General features: G+C 36.7%; 1 protein-coding gene across 10 annotated transcripts in view; it reads left to right on the top strand.

Annotated features, from left to right (window-relative positions):
- The window catches only part of ADAM23 (ADAM metallopeptidase domain 23), a 162,330-nt gene extending 150,816 nt beyond the window's left edge, over positions 1-11,514 (top strand). For 8 of the 10 annotated variants that reach the window (XM_072121072.1, XM_072121071.1, XM_072121067.1 and 5 more), the window contains one exon: positions 9,762-11,514. In XM_072121072.1, the coding sequence (XP_071977173.1) occupies positions 9,762-9,807 (46 nt within the window). In that variant the 3' untranslated portion in view covers positions 9,808-11,514. Of the gene's footprint in view, positions 1-8,474; positions 8,605-9,761 lie in introns of all 10 variants that reach the window. The other 2 variants (XR_011849397.1, XR_011849398.1) reach the window with 1 other exon arrangement.
- The last annotated feature ends 691 nt before the right edge of the window (positions 11,515-12,205 follow it).

Below are 12,205 nucleotides of genomic sequence, written 5' to 3'. Positions count from 1 at the left end.
GAGCTTCAATTTTGTTATTTTTGTGTTCTAATGTAGACAGATACTTATAGCCACGGAAGATTGTCTTAAATTCACCTGAACAAAACTCCTTCAAAAAATCATCTGGCTGTAGATTAAACACAGTATAACACTCCAAAAGTACAGTTTGGTGGTGCTCTATTCTGAAGTAGCAAGCATCGTATAATAGCAGAGAAGAAATAGAATGAATGGGACTCAAAGCTTTTCCTTTTTTTCAAAAGAAAGGTTTATTCAAAAATACATATCTGTATTGCAAAAAACATGTTACAGGGTAGGAAGGGTTGTGAGGACTATAGAGTTCTATTCAGTTAGCTTTCTCCAAAACCCTTCCCTCCTTGTATCGCGTTGCAATGTGAGTATGTATTTTTGAATAAACCTTTCTCTGGTAGATAAGGAAAAGAGGTGAGTGCCATTCATTCTATTTCTTACTGGATATTTTACAGTTCATAGTATTAAATTATTCACCTGATCCACACCATCACACCATCCTGCTGAGGTCTTCAGCCTCTTCCTCTAGTTTTGAGGCCTGGTTCTTAGCATTAGTGAAATCTTCATAGGTTTAAACCATTCATAAACCCCATAGGAGTGAGCAGTGTTAAAAACAATCTGCCAGGTTAAGTTGCTTAGGGTTAGTTTATCTATGCAAAAATGTGATTTTACAGCAGTACAACCATCCTTATAATTTGAAGCTCTATGCTTGTAATGTTTCACAGTGAGTTTGTAAAGTTGACTCACCATCTGTATAAATGACGACATGTGATCCAATCTTTCCTCTGAGCTGAGTCCGGCATATGTCCATCCTGCTCAGCTGTACCCTAAGAATAAATGAGGAGGTTGAGAGAGTGTGCTGAAGAGAACAAGGGAGAGTTGAGGAAGCTAGTGTCACACACAGACAACGGCTCTGTTGCATATTAGTGGGTTTAGTTAGTGAGGATTATTTTAATTAACAGGTTCCCTTTAAACTTTGTACTCCACTTAGCGATCAACCCCTTTTAATAGCCAGGATCACATAACAGCTTTAGCATAGTTTTTACCATTATTACACTGTATTTACAGATACTATTTGTCATTTTCTTGTGTTCAGCATCCATATCTTCAAAATCCATTTGCTTTCTTGACCCTTAAACTAAAACAATGTGGATCATATTAATTCCTACATATTTAATGGAAATGGAATTAATACCTTTATAGTGTAATTGGCCTCACATGGAATAAAATAATTATCTGTTTAAATGTTTGTCCTAATGCATATTTTATCAAGCTTTTTTCACAAACTAAACACATTTATACATCATATTTCATATAAGGAAAGCATTCTAATAGTTATTTATTTGCAGTAATGTGCAGCTGGATTGCCCTGTTACCCTTATTTTCTATATTTTCTGCCACCCAAAAAATATATGGCATACACCATGATACTCATGAAACACAATTATTCAATTTATGTTTTAGCATACAAAACAAATCAATGGGCAGAGATGTTATCATATTATTTTAATCAGATAATTTTATGCTTTTGTGAAGATGTTATAGATAACGGCGCACATTTAAAAGAATTATCTAAATCTGATGGTAACCATCAAGCGATTTAAAAGACATATATCACCAGTATAAAGGATTGTAAACCAAGCACACTTGCATGTACATGGTGTATGCCCCATTGGGCAGGATCTGTTCTTCTTTAAGACAAAAAAGGCTTTTTTAATTATGCAACTATGCATGAGGGGTGTTAACGGAGCTTGGAGCCCCTCAGGCTCATTTAATACTGTTCAAAGCCTTTTTTTCATGCAAATTACCCCCAAAACTAAATATATTTTCATAAACTGCCATTAGAAAGCATTGTCCCTATCCCTACATTGTTCCTTTATATGCCTGTGAACTTAAAGGGAACCTACCACCACGAATCTACCTATAAAGGTAGATCGGGTGGTAGGTGGATGTATGGGACGTGAGGATAGCCCTTTTTAGAGCTAATCCTCACGTCCCCGCTAGCGTCACATAAACTTTATTGCCCTAATATGTTAATTTAATTAAGCGGCTACCGGGGCGTGGAGTAGCCGGACACGAGGCTACACGGCGCGGCTACTCCACGCCCCAGTAGCTGCTTTCCCCCGCCTACCCTGTGATCTTCGGCACGCAGCTCCTGGCAGCTGCGCGCCCTCGTCCGAGAAGCCGGAGTTCTGCGCATGCGCAGTAACTCCGGCCAAGATGCGCGATCTCGGGAACGAGGCCGGAGTTTGCTGCGCGCCGAAGATCACAGGGTAGGCGGGGGAAAGCAGCTACTGGGGCGTGGAGTAGCCGCGCCGTGTAGCCTCGTGTCCGGCTACTCCACGCCCCGGTAGCCGCTTAATTAAATTACCATATTAGGGCAATAAAGTTTATGTGACGCTAGCGGGGACGTGAGGATTAGCTCTAAAAAGGGCTATCCTCACGTCCCATACATCCACCTACCACCCGATCTACCTTTATAGGTAGATTCGTGGTGGTAGGTGCCCTTTAAGCAGTGAGGTCCTAAAGCTGTATGCAAATGACCTGAGAGAGGTCCAATGAAACATTATCATATTCAGGAGTCCAGCTTATTCATGAGTGGGAAGCACAGCCACACCCCCAGTGCTTGACTGACAGCCTGTATAATGTGACCCTCCTGGCGCTGGCTCCTCTATATACTTTGTGGTTCTCTAGGCCATGCCCCCTGCAGCCGGTGTGTGTATTTAACTGCTCCACGATGCAGCCATGTGTATAGCAAAACATGTCAGGCACTTGTGTAGAGCAGAAAACAGCATGTTAGCAGATAAACACAGACACTAGCAATACTTTACTATCCTTTACACACAGACATGAGCAGGGGGAGGGGTAACAGGGATGACATCACGTTATCTCTCAACCTCATTTAAATAATAAAGGAAAGATGATTTTATAATGATTAATGCATGAATTAAATAGATAAAGGTAGAAGTGACAGAATTAGTGCTTTGGTGTACTTGGTTTACAATCCTTCATCCTGGTGGTATATGTCCTTTAACTTTAGTCTGTAGTCAAGTCATATTTAAGATCTCTGTGGTCAGCAATATTCATTATTTTATGCTGGGACTCTTTTGTGAGCTCAGTGTCAACATTCCAGGTAAATACATTTTATTTACAGTGGAACATAGTATAATTCTTATTTCATAATATTACAGTGTACTTGCAAGTTTTACATACTGGCTCCTAATGACATCTATGATGTTTGATTAGAAAGAGGGTGAGCATGGGACCCTACCAAGACCCCCCTGGTCTTCCCCAAGCATATGTATATTTGTGTTTTCTTTTCTGCCCCAGAAATAAAATTAGCATGACATTAGCATAATACCATAAATAAAAACGTCTTCCAAAAAACAAGCCCTCATGTGCCTATGTTAAGGTAAATATAAAAAAAATTCTGGGTGTTTGAATTTCAACAATGGAAGAGCAATGCCTTCTCTTTGTTGCACCGAAGACCAAACTTCAGTACAATCAGCAATGGTTTTAAAATTAACCACCAAATATAAATAAATATTAGATAATATCTCTGTAGACAATGAATACACTTTGTTTTAAAAGAAAAATTCTAAAACTTTTGGATATTTACATCTGGACATCTAATGGTACAGATCTCTTATTAAGGACTGTGGTAGGAATAACAAACAAAGGCTTATAATAAAACTATAACATATAATGTAATGAAATGATATAATTTACTAGAAAAAACAACATAGTTGTCAAGGTACAGGAAATCTAGATTGAAGTGCATGTTTCTCAAAAAAACTATTCAGCAGCTATCTTTCCACCCAAAGTGTCATTTTTCATTTAACTTAAAAACAAAATTGAGTTCTATTTTTCAATGATAACTGCATCAAAAGGAACCCAATGATAATAATATTCTGTAGCAGAACCTCAATCACTGGCCTGGCCTAGCACACAGCTTGACGTGCATGTTATTATTCAAGTGGATGGGAACATTAAGATACTTAATTTAAGCTTCTGGTGAAGGGGCTAGCTGTGGTAACCTTACTCACTGTATGTTTTTATTTGTCAACTACGCAATAAGCTTGAAAAAAAAATAATAAAATAGTTCTACAGATATGTGACAATGCTTGAATACTTGGACTGCTCCAACATCTTATGATATGATGATTTATTCTACTGTGTGCAGCTTTCTAGTTTGTGAGATATGAAGAGGACAAAGTACTGCTATAGCAGATAGCTCTGTTGCTGCAGGAACGACATTGCAATCTCATTGGACTGGCTAGTTCCCTTCACATTTCAGCAGGACGCCACCGAGTCGTAAAGTGTTGGCATAACCTAATAATATGCTATCACTTTGTAAGATGAAAACCCTTTATACTGAATGTATGCTCAAAAGAGAGTAAAAGGAATTCAAACATGGGAATTGCATAGATGGACCTTTGTGGAGACAAAATAGCTTCTTTACTTAAAGGGAATCTTTTAGCAGGGTGGTAGCCATGTACTGTAAGCCCCATTGCAAATTAGCCCACAAGTGTTATGGTGTCCATCACGAAGCACTAAAGGCTTCTTACTCTACCACTGTAATCTGCCCAAACCCACTCAGTCAAACCCCTCAAAGCCCCTCTTTCTTTGTCATTCCTCTGGCTGATGGAATCTCTAAAAAGGTGAAAGGGAGGAAAAAGGATCAGGGATTATGGTTGCATGTCCTGGTCTTTCGGATAAACAAACAGAGGCTATGAGCTTGCATACAGAAGATACTTATAGTCAGAACACGGGGAAACGCATTATGATGCCATATTGGCGACTTCATCTGGCCTAAGACCAAAGGAAATTTGATTCTTGTTCTGTAACTATACAAAACTGGGATTTACATCTTATCACTGCACCTTATGAATTTGTGCTTTAAGATTTGTTAATAATATGGGTTTTGGTGGAAAAGTTCTAGTTATATTTCACACTTAACATGAACAGTGTTCTAGCTATTTTATCTTATAAATAAATAGGAAAATATAGAAAGATCTAGGTATCAGGAAAATGCTGAATATATGGAATAATACTAAGATGTATTTGTACTGAAGTCTACAGAAATACTGCATTTTGTGCCTCAGATTGGTCTTTTATTGCAGTTGTCTTGAAACCATTCCATGTGCCCCATGATCCCTAAGGTTTAACATTGCATCGTGCCCTCAACTATGACATTATGATATATACATGACATGTGATCTTCACATGAATCAGATGGCCATTGACATCTTGTCTTAAAAACATCAGTATAGTACAGTCGTTAAACCAGTAAGAACTATATGTGTGCTGTAGGAGATTCCTCTATTTTCCACAACTTTAAGACTACCCCGTATATGTGCACATCGAAACTCCTTTTAGTGTTCCAAACTTACTTTTTACCTTTTTCATCTCATATAATCATCATTATTTACAATCAAACTTCAATCTATTCACCATATTGCACAAAGTCTATTAAAGTACATAAATAGATAATATTAAAGTTTCCACGGTTCACTTCTGCATTGGAGTCCAGGTGAGCCAAGCACAAGGCCGCTCCTTCCTCAGGCACGCACGCTCCAGCTCCTCCTCTTCACTAACATATCACCAAATGCTATAGAATCATTCAATCACAATTTAATAATATGCAGGATGCCCATCACAAAAACACATTGCAATTACACTGTTCATTGAATCCAAATGGGTTCTTAGTTTGTAATTGTGTAATCCAATACACTTCTCTCCGTAACTATTCTTAATCTGTTCAGTGTCACTGCCACTTATCTGTTCCAGGACCACTTTACAGTATGTTCTTTTTCCAAAAAATGTCTGGCCAGCCCGATTTCATGTAAAAAAGATAAAAAGTATGTTTGGATATGCTAAAACGAGTCAAGGTATACATTTACAACTTGGCTCCACTGTAACAGACAGAACCATAGAACCCCTTTGATCCTGGCTGTTTAAGTCTTAGATACAGAAGTGAATACTGAACATGATATTTAAGTGGTTTAACAGTGGATGTCAGCCCATCACTTTCCCTTCCCAAATACATTTGTAGTTTTGTTTATTCTGGTAAAAGTATTGCTTTGTATCTTTGATCAAGCAAATACAGTGAAAAGTTCTATAATTTATTAAAAAGAAGCAAACAAAGTTAAAAGCTAAGACAAAAGTCAAAAATGCTGTCCCAGCTTACAAAAAAATGGAATCAATAAAAATGTAGATTATATTAGTTTAAACAGTTTTTAATGTGCAAAGAATAAAAATATAAAATACACAGACTTATTTGATTTCAACCCATACAATAACATTGATGTATTGTTGCTACATTGTGATTGGCATAAATATGACACACAAAAAAATGAATGCCTAAAATAGCAGTTTTTTTTCCTTTTCCTCCCCCCCCCCCCAAAAAAACAAGTGACATTGACAAAGACAACTAATTTCACAAAAAACAAGCCCATATAAATTGATGTCAAAACAGTAAGGAAACATCAGGCATCCTGATTTAAAATTTTTTTTAAAAAATGTACACGTTTTTTTACTTTAAAATATGTGATATTTTGGGGGTTCAAGATTTAATATTTTGACATTTTTTTTCTTTATACATTGTTATTTAACGAATTTATTTTGACATTAGAAATGAGTTAAAGGAAATCTACCACCAAGATGAAGGTGTGTAAACCAAGCACACTTAAATGCTGGTGTCTGTTCCTCTGGCAGGATCTGCTCTTCTTTCAGCTTCTAAAGCCATTGTTTTTATGAAAAAAAGGTTTTAAAAATCATGTACATGAGCCTGAGGGTTATATTGACATCTATTGAGCCTAGTGCTCCTCTGGCTCATTTGCGTAAAGTCTTATTTTTGTAAAAACAAGGGCATAAGAAGCAAAAAGTAGAGCGGATCCGGTAGAGGGGGCACACCTCAATATGTCGGTGTACTTGGTTTACAATCTTTCATCCTGGTGGAAAATGTCTTTCAAGATGCAGTCTTTACTTGCCGTATCCTCTTATAATACCTACTATTATAATACCTATAATAACTACATATGAACAACCATAATTTATATTTTAACTGCCAAATAATTAAGATCCCGGAGTTTACTGGACCATAAGCCATTTAAAACCCTAAATTAGCTGTCTTCTTCCTCCAAGGACTACTTTATACCAACAACAATCCTGGAATGGAAATTATAACCATTGGTTATAACCTGCACACATGATAAGAATCCATTAATGCCTCACATTTCTGTATGTATATTACACACTTCCTGTTATTGTGGTATCAGAGTGTATTTTTAGATCTAGCTGATAAGGATTAGTATTTACACTGATACTTTTAGATTGATAAACTAGCTGATAATCAGCGGTTAAAACCAAGAATATCAGGTTTATCAAACATAAGGTAAAGTACAATTACAGTAACCTAGAAATTAACAAAGATCTCTGTTCATACTTTCTAATTTAATGGGTTATATTGCACTCTATAAACCTTTGGAGAATGGTAGGTTTTTGTAAACATAGATTTTGGCCTAAAAAGGTTAATAATACCCACGTTACAGTTTGAGACATAATGGCAGCTGTTAGAGTATAAACAGCCATTTGTTTCCCTATTTCTTTTTTTCATGTAGTTTGTAAGTCAAAGCCAAGTGTGGATCATAAAAAGAAATAATAGTGAAATTAAAGAGATCTGCTGATTGATAGGGTGCCAGCAGTCAGATCTGTTAATGCTAGGATATGTGTAATGCTGTAAGGGAACAGACACAAATGGAAAGGTAGGGCAGACATGGATAATAAGCCCTAAAGTCACAACTTTCCCTGCCAAAGTGGTCGGCATTCCCTTCCTGCGCCAAAGTAAAAACACAAACAGGACAAAACAAACACAGAAGAATAGTTGTACAGATACAAAGAGGACAATGCAGTACAGAATCACAAGGCAAATGGATAGTCAGAACACAGGCAGTTGGTCAAAGAATTCAAAGTACAGAAGTCCAGAAAATGCTAGCTAGTTTCAAATAAGACTTATAGGAAGCACAGGTAAATCTCTTAAGAGATTTCAGTCCCAGTCCATAAAGTGATTGGAGGAAGCATCTGTCCATCACAGCTAGCTAAGAATCTAAGAAGCTAGCTTAACTGTCTGTAGCCTAGAACAAAATCAATGGGAGACAGACGGGTCTGCTGGAAGTCAACTAAGACAGCCAGGAGTGAAATAAGTCAAAGGAGTTCATACTAATCTAGGACACAAACTAAACTAAACACAAAATTACCGCCAGCAGCAAATCTTCTGCAACAATTTATGGGAAGAGGATGATGCTGAAGCCTGAATGGGTACAGATGTTACAATAGGATAATTGATCTGTATTCAAGTCTGAGAATACCTCAGTGATGACTTATATGTTTTTCCTCCTTCCTCTGAATCAGTATATGGAAACAAAGATTTGCTGCCAGTTTCATCCATGTCTATTCATCCCCCATAGGTCTGTAAGATAGGTCCCATACAGTAAAGATCCTTTACAAACTCTGTAGATAGTGATGACCTAAAGGAAAGGCAATTTAAAGGTAGAGGAGGAACATGAAACAGAGGAGATTGAAGGGAATTGTGAAAAGGTAACCACTGCATTACTTCTAAGTAAAGAAAAAATGTCAAGTAGAAAATATATTTATTTACATTATTTTAAGATGTCTAAACTTAAAGACTATGTTGGATTATGTGCTATTCATCAGAGGGTTGAAGAAAAACTAACTGTACTAAATGTGCTGCATGGAGTAGTGGAGGATATGCAAGAATCTTTGATTAATGTGGCTTTATGTGGACCTGGTTGCTGTCCATGAGCTTAACCATATGTTGGAACCAGCATTAGTAATGTACGACATGAGCAACGTCTAACATATAATATAAACATATAAATGTGTATATATATCAGTATATGTATATATTTATGTGCCACATTCCTGCTTTTTCAGCTCACATGTATCTACAACTGCCTGCTTTTATCTTGTGCCTTAAAGATGTGTTGAAAATCACTTTTTTGTTTGGATTAATAATACTATTCACACAAGTGTCACAGAACACATGGCTGCATATGCATATTTTGATACTACTGTTCTGTGTTTTGCATGTAAAACTGGTGGCGGTAGTGGTGCATATGCCAAGTGTTACCAAACTGAATGCATGAGCCCTTTTGCTTGATGCCCCACATAAAGCCAGATAATGGGGAGGTTGCACCCTATGTATGTTGCCTTGTAATGTCATGCTACATTTCTTTACAAACTTCACTCTATAAGGAGAATGGACATCAGTGCTCTGTGTACTTACCATTTAACAATACTTTATAGCTGCAATTTCTTTACTAACCAATTAATGAGTCCATTCCCCTTGGCGTGCATTATCTTTGTGGAAACAAGTTACATATTTTTATTTATTTTATTGTGTACAAGTTGGTCGGCTAAAGTGGTAGAGCAACGTTCACCAACTGACTCTTCATTCCTTGTTATCATTACACTTTGCATAGACCAAACCACATCCTTTGTAACTCTCATGGCTATAGACTACTCCATAACTATTGAATAATAGTAAATTACAAAAATTATAAATACATTTTTATAAGTTTTCCAAACTTCTGATGATTATTTGGACTCATTGTCCGTGGTGACGCGTCTGCTCTGCCATGAACATAGCCATTATTTTCGTGTTTATTAAATGTCAACTAACAATACCTTGCTTTTTTCTCACCATTCCATCTTTCTTTGTTGTATTTTGGAAGAAATGTCAAAAAGAGAAGATACGACCCATCACAGTCTGGAATATAAAGCAACTTTGCCACAAACGTCTTCCTTCACTATCAATGAGCGCAAGTTCATTACTATGTGGAATCTGCTTTGTCTCTTCCATCACCATTTACATTAAGCCTTCAAAACTATGATACAATATTCTCAATAGCTTTTTATACAGGTCTAAGAATTCAGACAACTCCTGGAAAGTGCATCAACTACAAGACACCCTATAAAATAATAAAAAGTGCAATAGTTTTTTTTCATAAAATGCAGGGCTGATCGTGAGAAACAACTGAAATGTCTAAGCATTGTCTAGCATAAGCATGACTAACCTTCCTCAATGAACACTGGTAAAAACCCAAGGCATGTCAATTTTTTTGAAAATAGAGTAAAGCTGCATGGCACAGTGCTAGCTTGGACAACCAGCTATTAGGCCAACCTTCAACACCATCCCCAAACGATCAACGATGGAGAAAACCAAGGAAAAGACTATTTTATGACACAGGATCATAATAACATGCTTTGCAGTCTTTTAAACTTAAAGCAAACTTTTGCTGAAATCCAAGCCATGATTTTCTGCAACAGCAGAGCGGACATGAAGTCATTTAATGAAAAGCAAATTATTGAGGACATGTACATATGAAAATAGAAAACTTTAAAATATCAAATGTATTGAGAGATTTTCTGACAACAAAAGCTTTATGTGTATGTAAAAAATATAAAAAAAAATTAAAATACATTGAAATATATGCATATATTTATATGTATATAGGTATGTGCTATATATTTTCTATATTACATACATGAATGAATATATATATATATATATTTATATATATATATATATATATATTCTACCCCCTCATTTTTTTCTAGCATGTAGGGTAGGCACGCTGGGCTTGCATACATAAATACGGAAGATTAAGCATGTACATGCAGGAAATTTTGGCACAAAACAGGTGTGATCTAGGGTTTGTATGCTTGAAACCAAAAACGTACACCTTTATTAAAGTATATACTGTAAATGGATATGTATTTAAGAAATCTAAATATGATTAAGTTCCATTTTTTGTCAAGCAAATTTTGTACATAATGTATGAAAACAAATATAGCTACATACTCAAATTATTCACTAAAGTGCCAAGATCATATGCACATTTCTTTTATCACATCTCCATTGTGCATGTAAATATGTAACTGTTTGCATCATTTTCTTAACTTTTTTGCAAGGCTAGGAATGTCATTATGTCAATGTATAAATACATAAAATCGCTGTAAGAATTAGGCACCGCTGCTTATAAAAATCTGACGTATCAGGGAAGATTTATGGAACTGACTGAAAGTAAAACCATATTTCTTAAATATCAATTCAATCACAGTTCAGTTTTTATTTTACAGATGCTTGTTGTGATGCATTTTTCTTAAACATTTTTAGACAGTTTCATAAATTTCCCTCTGTCTATAATTCAGTGTGATGAAGAATTCAATGCTATGTCACAAAGTCTTCTATCTGTTGAAACACATCTTTATTTATATGTTTTTAGGAACAATACCCTTAGGATGACATGAAAATATTGTCCAGGTCACGTAAACTCTAAACATTTGAGTAAAAACTAACCACTCCATTGCACTTCCATTGGTCTAGATTAAATTGGACAGCTTACTACATGCATTAGATACTGTTGTGTAAGCTCTTCTTGATACCTGTCACTTTCGACCAGCTAAAAAAAAACTGACAATACTTTAGAGAACACTTTAAAGTAGTCTCAATGCTCTAATCCAGTTAATCTACATTTCTGGTATGGGATAAAAACAACTTTCTTCATCATTTATCCAGTCAAGGAGGGAGGAGAGATCCAGTTCCAGTCAAGCTCCCGTGCCCCCTTACATCGCTACAGTTAGATATGAAACTTCTTGGAATGCGCTGTCCGTCTGTTACTTCACCGCCAGAGTGCTCATCTAAGGTCGGCTCTACAGGTGAACAGTAATGTGCATGGTGCTGGTGGGATTGAGAGCTAGCCAGCGTATGCAGTGCACCTGTAGTGCCCCCCCAGACATGCACCCCAACACCAAACTAACAGGAAGTGTGAAGCTGAAGTGTAGTGACTTAAAGCTGGGGACTGTGTGGAGGGAATGTGGGTCCGAGCAAGAGCTGCCATGAGAAGGCGGGGGAGCTGCACTGTTTTTGAAAGCTCTCCTACCTCCTTGACTCGATAAATAAAAGAAGACAGGAACAATAAAAGTTGCTTTTATCCCAAAGCAGTAAAGCAGATTAACTGGATTGGAAGTATTGAGAAGACTTTACAGTGTTCTCTAAGGTACTGTCAGTGTTTTATTAGCCGGTTGAAGGTGACCAGTTCCCTATAAACACAGTTTTAGTTATTGTATCCTCTTACACTGTACCTACAGATGTGTCCACATAACCTTTGCTGCA

This window comes from Engystomops pustulosus, chromosome 8 (genome assembly GCF_040894005.1).
Source record: "Engystomops pustulosus chromosome 8, aEngPut4.maternal, whole genome shotgun sequence".
Taxonomy (NCBI): Eukaryota; Metazoa; Chordata; class Amphibia; order Anura; family Leptodactylidae; genus Engystomops; species Engystomops pustulosus.
This window is presented reverse-complemented; position numbering and strand designations above follow the sequence as displayed.